Source organism: Heloderma suspectum, chromosome 6 (genome assembly GCF_057233095.1).
Source record: "Heloderma suspectum isolate Gila_16-S chromosome 6, 16-S_ref, whole genome shotgun sequence".
NCBI lineage: Eukaryota > Metazoa > Chordata > Lepidosauria > Squamata > Helodermatidae > Heloderma > Heloderma suspectum.
In genome coordinates, this window is record NC_139463.1 from 64,438,203 (window position 1) to 64,456,381 (window position 18,179).

Genomic DNA, 18,179 nt, shown 5'->3' on the forward strand with positions numbered 1-18,179 from the left:
GTCAGGCTTAGTTTTATTATCTGCATTACAGTGGTGTCATTTACTTGGATAAATTCATATCCCCATAGTTTTTTTTAATGCTCAAAAGTAGTTTTTAAGTCTCCTTTTTGAAATTCCAGTGTTGCAAAAAGTACAAATTAAGTTCCAACAAATAAGGAAAAAGCTGCAGAGTAATTCATAAGACAGTTTTACATTCAGAATGCCAAGTAATCAAATATTAACAATGCTAGATCAGAGTTTATTTATCAAACGTCAACAGCTAGCATACTATTTTAAGTTATAGAACAAGAACCTGCAGTAGAAATGATTCTTTTATATGTTGTTAAAAGTTGGAAGTTAGTTAACTAAATGCAGCATGGAACTTGCTGTGTCATTTTTTTTCTTCTGCATGCCATATGTGATAAGGCAACTGTTGACACTCCAGCAAAATTATTGCATGCTATTGAGGGACTAAATAAAGAATCTGAACCTGATTCTCCAAGATATAGTGTCAAATTGTAGTTTTTTCTAATCATTAAAAAAATCACTGAAACACACACACATTAATTTCATCATAAGGTCATTTTTAAAACCCAAATGCCTGTTTTCAAGTTTCATTTTATAGTTTTTTAAAGACAAGAATTTACTATCTGCAGCATGGAAAGAAAAATGTACACTCTTTTCTAAAAATGTTGGATGCTGCTTTGCATTTCCAGGGTGGTAAGAACATAGATGACGTACCTGGGCTGCGACAAAAAATCCAATGAATCTCTGGGATGATTGCTATGAACACAGGAGGTTGTGAGTTTGTATTATGCTTCTCTCCTCCACCTTTTCCCATGACTTCACCTTTTCAAGAAAAGTCATGCTGTCCTGGATTAGGGAATAAAAGATTCCCCCCCTTCCTTTATATAAAGCAAATATTATGAAAAGGGGACTATGGCCAGCACCCAAAGAACAATTTTAGGCATGGCCAAAGGCTAGTATGCACCCAGTAGGATTTTTCTTAATGTCTGAACAGCAGTCCCCCGTGCCTTGTTACAGATAGCTTTTGAAACTCACCTCAGTTTGCCATTCAGCTTGCCGAATTGTTCAAGAAAAACATGTCCAAAGCCACCCCAGATGTGCTAATTAGTTGTGCCATTCTTTGGATCCTGGGCTATAGATAACTACGATCGCTAGCATTCCAGACTAAAGATTCAGATAATCTACCATTCTATGCATTGTATAAATAGAATGTGTAATGTGTAACAGACACGTTTGACCAATGGGGAGAAAATGATTTGATTTCTCTAATGTCTATGTGAACGAAGGGTGCTTTCACAAGTAGAGTGATGCTAAGAATGCCAATTAGTCTGGAAGTTAATAGAGCATTCAAATGTAGAAGAAAACCAATCCGATATCACAGGAAAATTCTGGTAAGGGCAGCTTTTGAAGGAAGACAAGAACCCATCCCCCTCTAAATGGCTAGTTGTAATATGAGTTCCTATAGGCAGTAGCCTATTCACCAGGCAATAAATTAGACTTTTAAGAATAGGTTTTGTAATTTATTTGGCTTGTAACTGTGTGTGCACAGGTAGTGGTTGCTGAATTGGCATGATGGAGCACAAATGTAAAAAAATCTAGTTTCTCCCTGGTTGGTTTACCATAACAAGATGCTGTAAGACTTGAGCACAATTTTGGCTTCAACTTGTAGCCCTTTTTAGTCTCATTCGATCAACTGTGGATACGATGTTTCCAGTTGTTATGATAGTAGACCATATGGCAGTCTTCTTCAACCTGGTGCCCTCCAGATGTTTTAGACTACAACTCCCAGCATTCCTGACCACTAGCCATGCTGGCTGATGGGAGCTGAAGTCTAAAACATCTCGAGGGCATTAGGTTTGAAATAGCTGCCATATGGTATAGGCACAGACATTGTACATTAATATTTTATATTTGAAATATCTTTATCCTGGCTATTGTAATAACCACAAAATTGCTGTTGAAGCTCTGGGTGTTGTGAAGTCAAGAGTTTTCCTATTAGCTTCAAGGAAACCAGGATTTCAATCCATTGAGATTACAGATGTGTGTGGGAAGACACTGCAAAATGAATAAACCACCCCAAGCCTTTGGGGAAAAGGCTAAAAGTCTAAGTAAAGTATAAACGTATGAAAATATTTTGAAAAACAAAACTCTTTGAACAATTTCCTTTCAAGGACAACTTTTCCTTGGATAAACTCAAAGTCACAATGACGGGTAGCAAGAAATATGCTAAACAGGTCATTTGTTATGGCCCACATTCTAGGCCAGTTCACATGTCACGCTAAGCCATGCTGAAAACAAGCAATGGTGGGTTGGTTAATTGCTCACTAAGCCATGCTGCTAACAGACAGTTGGGCACTTGCCGGCTTGCCATGGTTTGTTTCCCCCTTCGCCCTCCCGCCTACTCTCAGAATTCCTGCTGTGAAAAGATTCTCCCCGTCTATTTCTTGCCTTGCAAAGCACCTGTGTTGACATACATATGCCATATCTTCGCGGGGTGGGGGTGGGGGGGCGCTTACCTTATTTTCTAGGATGACGTGGCTGAGGGTTTTATTTATTTTCTTCCTTTAAAACTTACAAAAGCGTCCTTGGCTGCTCTCTGCAGGCAGTGATGGAGCAACTTCCTTTTCCTAGCACAGCTCTATGTATATGTGTGAGTGACTTACCTCTGGGTAAACACGTGGAGCCCCAGTTCAGGACTATTGCAATTTGGGAGGGGGGGATTTAAGCTTTCCCCCCTTCTGCCTGCATACTGAAATCCCCCCCACCGCAAGGAATGGTTAAAAAAAGAACAAAAAAGTTTTTTTTCCCCCTTTTTTAACCTTCAGCATGAATCACACATACACAGGGCGTTTCTACACCAGCCTAAAATCTTGCATTTAAAATGGGGCTTTCTGCTTCTGTTTTAAATGCAGGATCACCACTGACTCCTTTTACATGTGCTTCCTTCCCCCCCACCCCTTTTCCCCGTAGCTGAGTCTTCCATTATCTTTCATTGATTTCGCTCCACTTTAACTCTTTTCATGGAGGAAACTGAAGCGGAACACAAGCGGGGTAATTTGATAGCTCATTATCTATTTAAAAACGGAACAAAGGGCGTTTAGTGAAGGAGGGTCATGGCAGGGTCACAGCATCATGTAAAGAACCCGCAAACTTCCGTGAAGGAGCAATCTCAATCGCAGGATAAAAACTGCATGATGAAGCCCACACATAGCAGTGATAACTCATCTCACAAGTGGATAAAGCTGGTTGCTGTCAAACGAACTGCCAAGCCAGAGGAGGAAGGAGCTGGAGGAGGAGGGGTGAAGGGCACTGCGAGGGGCAGCTGGTTTTTGCCGCTCTCTCTAGGCCTTTCCGACAAAATATGCACAAGCCACTCTGCTGGGTTCAGACATCACAACAAACTATCCTGAACAACCCAGCAACAAGCCATGGGTTCTCAGGGTGACTTGTGCATGGTTAACAAACTATGCTGAGGAAACCATTCCGGGTTCGGACGTCATAACAAGCCACCCTGAAACCAACAAGGGTGACAATCCACCATGGTTTGCTGCTTCGTGTGAACCAGGTCAATGGATAGCTCACATACCTTTCTGATGCCATATTCTCATGGCCTGATGATGCCATGATCACCAAACAGAAGCCAGTTGGAGCAATGATAGTTAGCAGCCATGGGCAGTTTGAACATCTTCCTATTGGTTAAATTATTACTTGGGCTGTAGCCTCACCTTGGCTACAGGTGAAATCTACCAGGATTTCATAAGTGCTGATATCAGCACATAGCAAGTTATGGTTTAAAATGTGTTTTAAAAGAAGGCTTGGAAATATTAGCATAGATCCTTTTGGAAGAAATCCAACTACGGTCATAGAATCATAGGGTTGGAAGGGGCCTACGAGACCATCGAGTCCAACCCCCTGCTCAATGCAGAAAGCCTGATTCCCAGGTGGGTGTCCCATCCAAGTACTAACCAGGGCTGACCCTGCTTAGCTTCCGAGATCAGACGAGATCAGGCACATCCAGCCCTTTACTGGTACACAGATTCTTGGATAAGTGCACAATTATTGGCCAGTTCTGATAGAACAGGCAACAGTGCGCATAAGTCTTGCTGTGGTCATGAAGTGCTTTCTGCAAAGCATCACAAGGACGTTAGTTGGACTACTTTGGAATTAGACGGTTTGAGGCATACGTGCCCCCTCGCTAGGAGAGAAACAGCAACTACTTGCATGTTAATTATGATGCTGATACAAATAGCCAAAGGCAGTTACATCAGTCATAATCCTATGCTAGAGTAAATCCTTTTAGATGGAGATGTTCTGTTCTGCAAATACAGGTCTTTGAACCTATTACATTTTTAAGTGCTTATTAAAATTCTAAAAGCCAAGAAAACTTCTTTGAAGAAAAATAAATGAGAAAATAAAGTACTTCAGCAAGCACATAATAATCTAACAGGCATTCTGTTTCTTAGTGCAATGTCCTTAACCTTCTCTAATATCTTCACAATAACACTGGTTCATAGGAATATATATTAGTTGAAAGGCTATACTCCTAATTTTGACAGACAGGAGGCAATCATGTAGTCCATCTAGGTCTGTACTAACATTTATTTCTGAAACCCATTCATGAATAATCTTTGGGTTAGTTTGAAGCTGATTTAAGTTTTGATGGATGGGATGCTACAAGACCTCCTCATAACCAATCTCACCTCAATATCAGGTAGGCTTGTCTGTTTAGTCTGTAAACAGCCTTCATCTGCAGCTGCCAAGTGGAGATCAAAGCGCAAAGAAACTGATTTTTTCCTTAAGCGAGGGTTGTCCTTAAAGAAAGAGCCTTCCCATTCTTTAATCACTTCATCGACTTTTTCTGTCCTGAAACAATAAATTAAGTATTATACACACGTATTAACACAAAGCATGTCCTCAAGCTAGGATTCCATAAAGTGATCAAAAGTGGCATGACCTGACCACACAAGGAGATACGTTTAGTCAACTGAAACAAAAGGCTGTTGGGTCTTTTAAATAGCTATATTTCTACGAAATATATTGGGAAGGTGTAACTTTTATGCACTTCTCTTCTAAAATAAAAGGAAATCAGTATGGCATCACTGACCTTATGGAAAACAAGCCTTTTGGAGCCTTTTAGTTTAGAAAAAGGTTACGGGGGGCATGATAGAGGTGCATAAAATTATGCATGGTGTGGAGAAAGTGCATAGGGAGAGGTTTTTCTCCCTCTTTCATCATACTAGATCATACTAGCAGGGATGGCGGACAATTCTGCCACAGACTCCAGTGAGGTCGGATTCTTTAGAATGTGGCGGAACGGAACAATACCCCCCACCACCCCGTGAAGTCCCCACGGACCGGATCCTACCTGCCTCCAGCGGTCCGGATCCGGCCTCTGCTGGCCGCTGCTCCAATGTGTGGCCGCGAATGGCATCCAATAAAGCAGGAACGCAGATGGTGTCCGCTACGCCATTTGCATCGCTGCTGTAGCCGTGATAGGCTACGTAAATATTTATGTAGCCTATCACGGCTAAAGCAGGGACGCAAATGGTGTCCGCTATGCCATTTGCATCGCTGCTGTAGCCGTGATAGGCTACGTAAATATTTACGTAGCCTATCACAGCTAAAGCGGGGACGCAAATGGCGTCCCCTATGCCATTTGCACCCCCGCTTTAGCTGTGATAGGCTACGTAAATCTTTACATAGCCTATCACGGCTACAGCAGTGACGCAAATGGCGTCCCCTACGCAGGGCACCATTTGCGTCCACAGCAGCCCGGCTGCGGATCGGCCTGGCTGGTGGCTCCACGGACATGCTGAGGAGCGGAGCCAGCCGGGGAGGATTCTGGGGGGGAGGAATGGATCGCCTCCCCTCCGTTGAGGATTCTGGGTGGAGGACCGGATCGCCTCCCCTGCCCGCAGACCCCAGCAGAGCAAGGTAAGTGGGGTTTTGTACACCCCTACATACTAGAGCCCAGGGTCATCCGATGAAGCTGAATGATGCGAGATTCAGGACAGAGAAAAGGAAGGACCTCTTCACACAGCACATAGTTAAAGTGTGGAATTCACTACCACAAGATGATGGCTGCTAACATGGATGGCTTTAAAAGGGGATTAAATAAATTCCTGGAGGAGAATGCTATCAGTGGCAAGTGGGCTTGATGGCTAGGTGCTGCCTCCACTACCAGAGGCGGTATGACTCTGAATACCAGTTATTGGGGAACATGAGAAGGAAGGTGGTGTTGCACTCATGACCTGCTTGTAGGCATCTCATAGGCACCTGGAGTCAGAATGCTGGACTAGACAGACATTTGGTCTGATCCAGCACAGCTCTTTTTATGTTCTTATTAACGTGCTCCCCAGTAAAATGATTGCCCAGACTTCCATACCATGGAAACAGAACAGATGCCCTTGAGAATCTGCTTTCACAGCCTTATTCAGGACAAAACAGCAATTCTGTTGAGCTAAGCAACACTGAGTTAAGGCTCTGCACGATTTAAGTCATGGAGCATTGAGTTTTTAGACTCCTTTTGTGTGCTTTGTATTAATTCCAATTTGCTAAATATTTCTGGTGATACCTTTAGCAGTTTCCTGTGGGCAGCTGTTTGGCCGGTGTGTGAACAGAATGCTGGACTAGATGGACCTTGTTCTGCTCCAGCATGGCTCTTCTTATATTCTAATATTTTTGGTTGCTATCCTTTACATCCTTATTACAGCATAAGCTCCACTGAACATAGTGGGACTTCTGAGCAAACAGGCACTGTTGGTCATCATAATGGAATCTGATCATGGAAGCTGCATGTTGTTTATTATAGTTGAGACATTAGCAAACTGCAAAAGTTAGTTGATGTGCTGCGCCACGGCAGAGCGTAAGACATATCTACCCTGGGAAGCCCCATGTTGTTCGAAATCAATACATGCAGGCAGAATCTTAGAGCAGAAACATCCCTGCTACAAGCCAACGTGACGTGGGCACCTTGAGTGGCAGATTTGGGGCATAATTAACAGCTCTTATTGCATTTTTCATTCACTGCATTCCATTTGTGCAGGAGAACTCCCTGATGGATAGTGTCCTTTGTTGATTAGTAGGTGGAGGCTGTATTATTTGGCAACAAAACATCCTAGGCTGGACCTGCCTTAGAGAATATGTCCTTACTCCGTGTGTGCACCATGTTTTTCACTGTTTGACTTACTGTATTGTGCCACGAGCTTCTGCGCTCTCCTTTGCAACACTTCCATTTAAGACCGCTTGCTTTGTCAGTATTTCCACTTTTTCAGTCTCATGCTTCTTGAGCTCACTTGCTATATAAATAAAAAACATGCAAAGATATAATCATGTTCGCCATTACGCAGCAGCAGGCACCTGTCTGTAGGCTGTACCGCAACACACACATCAAACTTATTTTCACTGCCTGCCTTTTATACCTCTTAGGGCAGAAAATTACCGTTCTGACCCTCAAGGCTGACTGTACAGCAGCTCACACTGTGTACCTCGGTTACTCAACAAATGTTCAACTGATTTGCCTAGTCTGACTGATACCATGGTGCTGTTGCAGTGTTTCATGAGCAGTGCTGTGTCCCACCGTTCCTCTTTAAATGGGTACAATTGATCATAGGATAGATAAACCTGATGTGTCATTGGTGCAGGCAGACTGCTAATTCCACCCCCTACACACACACACACACACACACACACCCCTTTTGGGGGTCTTTGTTGCACTGGCTTCCTGCCACACGAACAAGAATATGAGAAGGGGAAGGACCATAACTCAGTGGTAGAATACAAGCTTTGTATGTAGACAATACTGAGTTAGATGGTCCAGTGGTCTGATTCACTATAAGACAGCTTCCTATGTTCCAAGAAATCACTTTCTGCAGGGTTCACAGACTGAGACAAGGTGCTAGGGAACTGAAACGAGTGAAATCAAGGACTTAACGAAAGACTCTGGTTTGATCTAGAACAGGGGTTGGCAACTTGGGCCCTCCAGATATTTTGGCCTACAATTTCCATCAACCCTAGCCAGCATAACCAAACATCTGTAAAGCCTCAATGCCCATCCCTGATCTAGATGTGGAATGGCCTACCACTGACATGAAGATAGCATACACAATGACCTAATATTTGATGCACATTTACATCAGTACACTAATCAGCCATGCGAGAGAGTCCTTTACTTTTTCAGCTGTCAAGTCTTTCCCTCATGTAAAAACAAAACATAAAATTCCTGCATGGAGAAATCTAGTACCCTAAGGAGAAAGGGTCTAGCCAAGGTCTCATCCTGATGTGCTAGTTTTCTACTTGCAGGTGGATTTTTGTAGCAGGAGATAATATTAATGAATTCAAACTTTCCTTGCAGTCTTGAGTGGTACAGCCCATTCTAACAATGCACTACTCACTTATTCTGTGTGTAGCAGGCTTAACAAAGCTAAAACGACAGGTTGTATTTAATAAAGGGGGTGGGGTCAAGAGGACAAAATATATGCACAATAAGGTTAATAAAAGTAATAACTGGGGGCTCATAAAGTAATTACTCGCTGGATTATGTTTTCTCTGAGTTGACAGATGATGCACAGCTGGTGCCGCGTAGATTCTCTCAGGGAAGCTACCTGAGAATCTATTTACAAATATTTTCAGGCCTAGCACTTTCTGGAAGATGAGCTTATAGTTTGCACATAGATGTCACTTTGTGACATGATTGCCATCTCTTACGCTAGTAAAATTACATCAAAGTTGATGTATGTTTTATTATTTCAATTTCAGTTCAAAGAGGGCAAAGACTTATTTTCTGCTGCCCCAGAAGGCAGGACTAGATCTAACTGGCTTACATTACAAGAGTACTGAACATTAGCAGAAACAACTTCATAGTAACAACAGTTCAACAATGGAACCAATTACCTAGAGCGCTGGTGGGCTCGCTAGAGCTCTTCAAGCAGAGGGTAGACAGCCTTCTGTTGGGGATACTCTAACCTGGATTTCCTGCATGGAGCAGGGGGTTCTCCTAGATGGCCTACAAGGCCCCCTCCAACTCTATGATTTTATTATTTCAACCCATAATTAAATAGACTTTTTCAAACCAGAAAATGACTAGTTGATCTCAAGGGATTCAGAGAAGTCAAGTGTGTGTGTGTGTAGAGAATGTTGCGACTAGCAAGCGTCCAACGGACTCCCCCCCATTTGGCCCCCTGGATGCAGCTTGCTGAGCCACCACCCCTGCCCACGGAGCTGCACGAACTGCAGGGACTTACTGGTCCTGCCCACAAGCGCTCATCTGTCCTCAAGTCACCATTACACGTAAAAATGGCAGCTTGCTATTTTCCATAAAGCAAATCTTGTGCACAATGGCTGGCACTTTCCGGCTGGCCATTGTGCACAAGATTTAATTTACAAAAACCAACAAGTCACCGTTTCCAAGGTGGCTGTGGGCACACAGCTCGGAGGGACGACAACAATCCTTTCTTCCCCTCCCATCCCAGCTACAGCGAAGGCAGTGCCTTGACGGGAAGAGGAGGAGGAAAGGGAAGCCCCTCTCGGTGTTCTCCTCCCATCAAACCGCTGCCCCAGCGTTGCTGGCCTGGGATGGGAGGAGGACAAAGGATCAATGCTTTCTCCCCCTCCCATCCCAGTTACTAGTATATGAAAATACAGAGCCCCTTTTACGCAAGATGGGGCTCTATATTTTCATATATTTACTGTTACGCACAACGGTGGCTGGAAAGTGCCATTTCCACAACATTAGAGGCCTCTAATGCTGTGCGCAACAATAAATAAATGAAAATATAGAGCCCCATCTTGTGTAAAATATGGCGGCTCGCATGGAGGACCGGGCAGCTGCAGCGCGCTCCTGGACAGCTCACTGAGCCCTCCAGGTGCTAGTGTGGGCAAACAGCAGCTGCTTGAGCACCAGCTGAGCACAGACTCCAGTGAGTCCATCCATCCCTAGTAGAGAATTCCCTGGCTGGGGGATTAGCAGGGTCAGCTTGGATTGGACAGTCTGAACAGTGTTGTAAAAAAAAGAAGAAGTGCGTGTATATGCAAATTACTTTGCACCTTGTTACTGTAAATCCCAGAATTGGAAACTGTTTTTTAAATTTTTCCAGTGGATTATTGTCCTTAACTCCTGTGAGTCCCAGTTCAAATTAAGCCTTGCCTAAATTGTGGACTATCCTTTTATGCCTTTCTTAAGGAAACTCACGTGAAGCCAAGATAAATGCTATTCGGCTGGTTGTAGGCTTTTTGTCATCTTTTCTTTCTTGGCGTGTGGAACTATGAAACCTAGAAAGAAAAAGGAAGTATAAGAATGGGCTTCTTTATGGTTAAAGTCTTCCAAGTAGACAGAAACCATGAGCATGTGCAGGGGGTGAGCTCCATAGGTTGTGCTAGAGCACACATCTATCGATGCTCAGTGAAGTCTATATTGCACTTGTTTGCTTTGCAACAGCCTTATACCCTCTATCTGTCTGGTGCTGACCACATACAAGAAAAGGGGTGTCTCCCAACCATTGGTTCTACCCACGTTGGGTGCAGCCCCCAACTGACTTTTCCTGTGGGTCTACGGCCCTTCATTCAAACACAGTTCCCCAGTGGTTCTGAAATAGTGTATCTTGGCTCATTAAGCTGAGATATACACAAGCATTATGCCTGAGCATGTGGGCCCCTTTCTCCTCTCTTCTTGGTGTTCCACGATCAAAGATTTCTTGGGTTAATTAACTATAGTTTTATGCTATATCTGAACTGAGAAGCTATAGTTACTAGGCTGATCTGAAATAAACTTCAAACCATGGTTCCAGATCTAGGTTTGTTCTGATTCTGGTGACTATAGTTTTCCAGTATGGACATAATAGGAAACTATGGTTAATTAACTCAGGAAATCTTCAGTTGCAGCACACTGAGGAGGGAATAGCTGATAGGTGTGGACACAAGGCTCATTAATATCTTGGGTTAATAACTGGGCCAATCGTTGGGTTGAGATGTAACGACAAACTGTGGTTTGTCATTATGAGAATTGCATGAGCCTCTGGTTTGCATCCCCTCTTCTCTGCACATGAGAGGAGGGGAACAAAAGCTTCCATTTTCACTTTGAACTCACCATAGTTTCCCGTTATTTCTAACTGTAGATAGTTAACAAACCAGGGTATCAAACCATGGTTTGATTCTAGTTTGTTTTAATGAACCACAGTTAGAATGAACCACAGTTCTCCAAGTTCCAATATAACGTGGAACTTTAGTTAATACAAAAGTAAGAAGAGAATGTTTTGCTCTCTCTCTTTTGAGCAAGAGAGAGGAAATGGGAGTGGAGAATACATGAGTATGAGGCTCATGCAAGCTAGTTCTTGTAGCAACCAATCATGGTTTGTCATTGCATCTCTGTGTAAGAGAAAGCATGCCTGTTACCTTGAATGAAACATGGCATGAGTACTTTGGTGTTAGTACATGTATTTGGCAACCAGTGAGCACCGTTTGATCCACTTCCCAGCTAATAAACATTTGGATTTGCCAGAGATCTAGGTGGTATTCTACACGAGGCTTTTACTTTGGCTCTACTCCACCCCCAAGAGGATCGTGTCAGATGACACACGTAGTTAGCGCAGCATTTCTTGCCCTAAATCTGGGTGTTTTTTTTCCGTACTCATTTGGTGACATTTTTTTCAGTCACAGTGGCTTCTGTGCAATTTGGCACTCTGTGTGACCTCAGCTGACTTCTCTGCAGGCTTGTGGACGTGGCGCTGATCGGCGGAAGGGAGTCACGTGGGGCGAGGGCCTGAGGAAAGCAGAGGGCTAAATGTCTACCTGGAAGTAACTCATTGCCCTCTGCCTACAGGAGCAGAGGGGTTGGGAGAATTCCTTTGCCAGCCCTTTTTCTTAACACTGCTCAGTCGCTGCCTCTCCATTTGAATATTCATTCATTGACCACTGGGTAATCATGCTTAATCGGAAGTAGGGATGGGCAAACTGAGCCTTACTTCACCCAGGCTTAGGGGCGCTGCCACTGCATCATCATTATTAGTACTGCTGCAGCTGCTGCCTCCCCTGCTCCAAACTCTTGTTTCTGCAGGAAAGCCTCCTCCTCATTCCCACACACACACACACAAGCAGGAAAATCACATGCACAACAGGGGAAGCTGGCTAGTATTTCTGAACGAAGGAGGTTTTAATGCAGTCTGCTAAAGGGCCGAAACACAGCCATTGTGGGGCTGTGAATAAAGGAACTGGGGATGTGATTGTGAATGACTTAATCAGGGGCTAGTATTTATGAACGAAAAAGGCTAACTTTTTCATTCTTTTAACTTTTAACAGTCTGGTGAAGGGGAGAAAAAACTGGGAAAGAAAGCCTGCATCCAAAAGTGCCCTGAGCATGTTTACTCAGAAGTAAGTTTTGCTCCCCCCACTAAGAAGTAAGCCTTTGAGGGTCTCTGTGAAGCTGCCCATCCTTCTGTGCATGTTTACTCAGAAGTAAGTTTCACTCCCCAGTAAGAAGCAAATCTAGCTCCCATGCAGTCTCAAGTAGGGGATTTATAAAGTTCAGCTGGATCCCGTCTTTCCCAATGGATGTTTACCTGGGTCACGGGGGCAGTGGGACCTACTCCCAGCTAACAGTTATGTTTAGGATTTAGGGAAGGATGAACTGAGGTTTGCTTTCTCTCAAGGATACAGGATGGGGATTCACCCCAATGCTGGATGAGAGGGGAGAGGTGTGTGGGGTAAACTACAGGGGTAAAACTATATTCAGCGCTTCCAGTAAGCTTCCCTGAGCAGGGGAGTGTTGACAGGGGTGGGGAAGAATTCTCTCATTCGCTGAGCTTCACCTATGAGGTTGATGAAGATTTCATGATGAAATCGGCTTTAGCCTGTGAGCGGCACGTGAAGCAAGAAAAGCCGGGGTTTAGGTAGTGCATCCTTGGCTTGTTTTTTTGGCTTCGTGTGCCGCTGACGGACCAAAACCAATTTCAGGAAAAAGTGGAGAAAAGCTGAAAACGCTTCTCTATGCATTTCCGTGAAGACTGGCTCCCAGTCACTTTGAGGGCTTATTATTTATTATTTATTTTATTTATTTATTTCATTTCTATACCGCCCAATAGCCGAAGCTCTCTGGGCGGTTCACAAAAACTTTGTTTGGATCAGGAAGCAGGATATAAATCTAAGAACTAAAGTAAGAAATCATAAATACTAGTCAAAGAATCCTGGCTATATTTCAGCTTGAGAAATGACACAAATGTATATAAATACCTCTTCTCCTCCTCCTGCAGCAGACTGCGGTACGTAGCTATTTCTTGCTCAAGCCTCATCTTAGTGTTTAGTAATATTTCATGTTGCTGAAGCTGTTTATCAATGCCCTGCCGCACTTCTTGAAGCTCTTTCTCCAGACCTTCAATCTCTGTTTCCAGATGCTTCAGCTGTGTCTGGTACTGCTGTTCTGTGGTATGAAGAGAACGTTCCAGGCCCTTTTCCTATTAGATTAAGTTACTGGTTCAAATTCCAAAGTGTATTTCTCTATAAAGTCCAAGGCCATTTTTTAAAATAATTGAGAGCTCACTTACAAACAAACACGTTGGCTTTTAAATTAAGCCTCTACCTATATAATAAAATCAGTATTTGTAACAGCACGTTTCATTCTGAGGTATATAAAACATAGTTTACAACATTTAAGCAGGGCTGACCTAAGTGCTGCTGACACATTTAGGTGCTTGGACCAAATCTACATCAGATTAATAAAACACACCCAGGTGACAATGCAATATCACATGCTACCTGAGGGGAAATATTTTCTTTTTTTCCATTTTTTTCAAACTTCCTGGCTAACAATTAACAATCTGGGTCTTGTGAAAGTTTCCCAAACTTCAGGGCGATTTTTGTTGTCTTTCAGGTTTTAACAATGCTCTAAAAATGCTGGTTAACAAAGGATGCATATAAATGTATCATATTCATTTAAGTTATTTTTATCCTACATTTTTGACCCCATGGAGTGGCAATAGAATCCCTAAAAAAATAATAAAACAAACAGATCAGTCGGTATACATTAAACAAAAACACGTTCACAAAACAATAACCAAAGAAGCAACAAACTAACCAAAACAGCATCAACCAGTTAGAGGAAGCACACTCACAGCGCTATTCACCTTCTACCTGAATGTACTAAAACTAAGAGATGGAACGAACTAAGCCTCTTGGGCTAAAGAATCCCACAATGAACAACCTGCTACTGGAAATGCCTGATAACATACTCCCAATCTCTTCTTCACCTCACAAGATACAGGGCATCTCTGCACCTCCAGTTTATTGCACATTCATGATTGGCCACTCACTGAATTGTGCGGGTCCATTACATGACGTCATCCAGTCATTATCCCACCATTTCCACCCACCTATCCCATGTGTTCCCCAAATGGAAAAAATTGGGTATTTTTCCAGATATGCGCAAATGGAGCGCCATGACCTCCCCGTGTATTTCTCCCTAGCACGAATGAACCGCTGTGTGTTGGTGGCTGTGGGCGGTTGTTTTGGGTTGTTGGGGGTGTAGTCATGATGACGAAGGCAGTGATGATGGGCTGTGAGGCATGTCGCCTTCCCATGCCAGCACCATTTTGGGGTCCTCGCCATTTTTGGCTTGCAGCATTCTGAACAAGAGGGCAGAGCGGCATGCTGACCTTCCGACCTGCCGGGTCATCCCCCTGCTGTGCATTCTCAGCGAGTAAATGGCTGAGTAAACAGCAGAGATTGTCAAAAACACTGAATGGGGAGGTGGGGGGAGGGCTGGGGAGATCAGTGGGGGGCTGTCTGCATGTCAGTCCCATCCACCAGTAACATGCAACGGGACGGAAAGGGGCAGGAACCAGGGATGAATTATTGCTATACCCCTAGTGCATGTAATGCTTCTTTGTGGAAAGGTGGCAGTGCCTCTGAGTGGCATCACTACCCCCATGAGAAGGAAAGAAACAAAAAATAATGTGACTGGAACAGCCATCTAAAAACAACGACCCAGTCCTGCAATGATCCCAGATGGGGAAACAACCAGCACTGATGTGGAATTCTCCCCCCTTGTGATGGAGCCCATAGGAGCTTCAGTGCTTATGCAGACTTCAGTTTCCTGGAAGGAGGGCAATGGAGACTTGTGGTGTTTCTTTCATAAAGGCTTATTTACACTGTGCTCCGGATGAAGGCCTGCAACATCACCCCCTCCCAGCCATCCCTGCTCCCTCTCTGCTGCCCACCGATCTTCTTTTACAAGACTAAAGCTGCTCTCCTTTTGTCTCAGACTCACCCTTCCCCCAGATCCATTTCCTCCGATCCCCTCAGGTCTTGTAGAACAAAGGTTACCAATTCAAGACAACCACTGGGTAACTTGCCCAAAAGACTGCATCGGGGGAAATCCTCAGTCTCTTTGTATTCAGCAGCACTGAATGGTAAGGGACCTCTGGGGGTAATGTAGACTGACGCCAAACACATAACAATATTTTGGGTACTGTAGGGCAACAGAAAAAATACGTATTTTTTCCCCAGTATGAACAGAATAAGGCTGAGTGATCGCACTTACCACAGCATGGAGAGAGTCAATTTCTATCTGCATATGATGCCACTGACGTTTAGCTTCATTTAGCTCTGCCCTGGCTGCCTTTAGGACTTCTTCGTCTTTGTTCATTCTTTCCCTAGTGGCTTCTTCTAGCTGCAAGGAACCATTCAGTGTCAGTTTAACATGCCAGAGTCAGTGAAAATTTTAACTTCGGTTGTGTGAATGAATGCTAGGTTTCTGAAACAGAGCATATCCTGGGCATCATTCACCTTGCAACTGAGGAGATTGAAATCTTGAATTCAAATCCCAATTGGTATGAAAAAGTTAGTGTAGATCCCCCCCCCCCGAACGCTTAGAATGACTTTGCATTGTCACCAGCTGGACCAACAATGTGGCATACCTGGCCAATAAGCCTGTATTACACTAATTGTCACCAATCAGCCTGTGGTACATAGTGACAGATACCTTAGTTACATTTCTACCTAACTACTGCAATGTGCTGTACGTGGGGCTTCCTTTGAAAAATGTCTGAAAACTTCAGAAAATATCACTGTAATGCCTCCGTTAGGCCAACTTGAAAGTCACAGTGCAAGCTTTCCAGTTCTCCAGAACTCTTCATCAGGCAAGATGGTTGTGAAGGTTTGAGGCCTACAGAGGCAAAGGGAAAAAAGGGCCAGGCTTAGAGGCCTGGAGTTTTCTGGTGGAGGGGGTAACCCTGAGAGAAGTAGTTTCACTTCTCCAGTTAAGCGTCAGGTTCATTTCTCCACTTAAGTTTCATTTCTTCAGGTGTGAAGAGATACTTTCACTTTTGAGGGAGGAGGGCATATAAAGAGAGCAAGAGAGCCAGTAAGAGCAGAGGCAGCCAGAGCCTGAAATGAGAGCAGAGTCTGGAGAGTGAGCAGGAAGAAGCAGCCTAGAAAAGTCTAAGGACACCTAGGGTAAAGTAACTTTTGTTTTGCAACTTTGTTTTCTTTTAAGGCCTTTTGTATCACTCAGCTCTTGTGTAAATACCTTTAGTTGTGATTCCTTGCTTTAAATCTACTAGTAAACTGCTGTGGATAAACCCTGTGTCTAGAGTGTCAGTCCTCCCACGTCTACAGCCTAAACCCCACATTACTGGGAAGGGGAACTTTAAAAGAAAGAAGGTGAGAAAGACTCTTAGGGCGCAACCCTATGGGGATAGGCAGCCGTCTATCCAGTGCAGGGCAGGAGAAGCACGGAGGGGATCATTCCCTACGCGCTTCTCCTGCCCTGCATTTGCAGCTAGACAACCAATTTCGGCTGTCTAGCTGTGGGAAGAGCTGGGGAGGAGGCTGTCGGATGATGCATAGGATCTGTTGTACTGGCATTTCTGCTTTCCCCGCCCTGGAATGCCCCCCTCCCCAATGCCCTGTTTTGGCCACTCCTCTTCCAAGCGTGGATCATGGGGCTGTTCCACACTGCCTGAGAGGCAGTGTGGAAGGAGGGGAAGGTCAGTTCTCCAGGAACCGACCTCAGAGCGCAGGCTCCGAGGTTGGTTCCCGGAAAACCAGAGATCCTATGGCTGTCTAGCCGCTGACTAGTGGCCATAGGATTGCTCCCTTAAGGAGGCAAGAGATCCTTAAGGGGTTGCTTAGGGGGTTGAGGTCATTAAATGGAACCTTGACAATGGTGAAGAAAGCAAGGGTGAGGGGGCAGCTGATGTTCAAGCCATAGAGTTTGCATTTGTTTACAATTTTAAGATCGAAAGTTGGAGGAGGCTGCAGACATTCAAATTAGGCTCTGTCAGGTACAGTGATGCTTTCAGGTTGCCCCTGGGACCCCCTCAAGGGTTGCTGGGAAGAAGAAACAAACAAACAGTTGATTCCTCATTTCTGAAAATATAAAATCCAGCTGTTACACAAAAATTGTAGTGAAAAAACACACAGGTTTCTTGGTAGGTGGAAAACAGAAGTAGAGAGAAACTTAGACTGTTTTTATATTAACAAAGCTGGAGAGAATTTCAGATGGTGTACTCTGTAAGAAAAAAAGTCAATGGATGGCAAATTGGGTAGCTCTACCTAGTAGTTAGAGGGGATGTACCCTCTGGGAATAAAGTCCCAGCTTTAGGTAATATAAAATCATCTTTCTCCAATGTAGGATCCCACTGCTCAACAGCTAAATTTGGTATTCTCCAGATCACACAAGGAGCCAAAGTCGATGGTTTGGCCAAAAGATAAATTCCAAAAGAAAATTTCCAAAATCCACATCACTGCAATACTTTTATTAGGCCAACTTCAAGGTCACAAACTGTGGCAGCCAAGTTGCTGACTGGGATTGGGTATCAGGAATGTGTCACTTCACTGCTGCCACAACTGTACTGATTCCCTGTTTGTTTCCAGGCCCAGTTCAAAGTGTTGGTAATGACCTTTAAAGCCCGGCCTGTACGGCTTAGGACTGTGTTATTATCTGAAGAACGACTCCCGTATGAGCCTGCCTGCTCATTAAGATCACCCACAGAGAACCATCTGTCTGTTCCAAACCTATGTTTGGTTGGACCAAGGAGGGGACTTTCTCTGCTGCCATGCCCAGACTCCCTGCCTAGGGAGGTCTAACCTGTCCCCTCATTTTTGGTCTGTTTTCATCGGTAGATAGACATGCCGTGGAATCCTATGCAAGTCTACTCAGAAGTAAGCACCACTGAGTTCAATGG

At 44.1% G+C, this 18,179-nt stretch overlaps 1 protein-coding gene across 1 annotated transcript in view; it reads right to left on the minus strand.

The window, feature by feature from the left end:
• KRT222 (keratin 222) overlaps window positions 1-18,179 on the minus strand; it is a 26,384-nt gene continuing 8,205 nt past the window's right edge. The window contains exons 2-6 of the mRNA XM_084804596.1: window positions 15,533-15,661; window positions 13,228-13,448; window positions 10,196-10,275; window positions 7,196-7,304; window positions 1-4,869 (exon numbers count right to left, since the gene is read on the minus strand). Coding sequence (XP_084660722.1) covers window positions 4,656-4,869; window positions 7,196-7,304; window positions 10,196-10,275; window positions 13,228-13,448; window positions 15,533-15,661 — 753 coding nt within the window. The 3' untranslated portion in view covers window positions 1-4,655. The remainder of the gene's footprint in view (window positions 4,870-7,195; window positions 7,305-10,195; window positions 10,276-13,227; window positions 13,449-15,532; window positions 15,662-18,179) is intronic.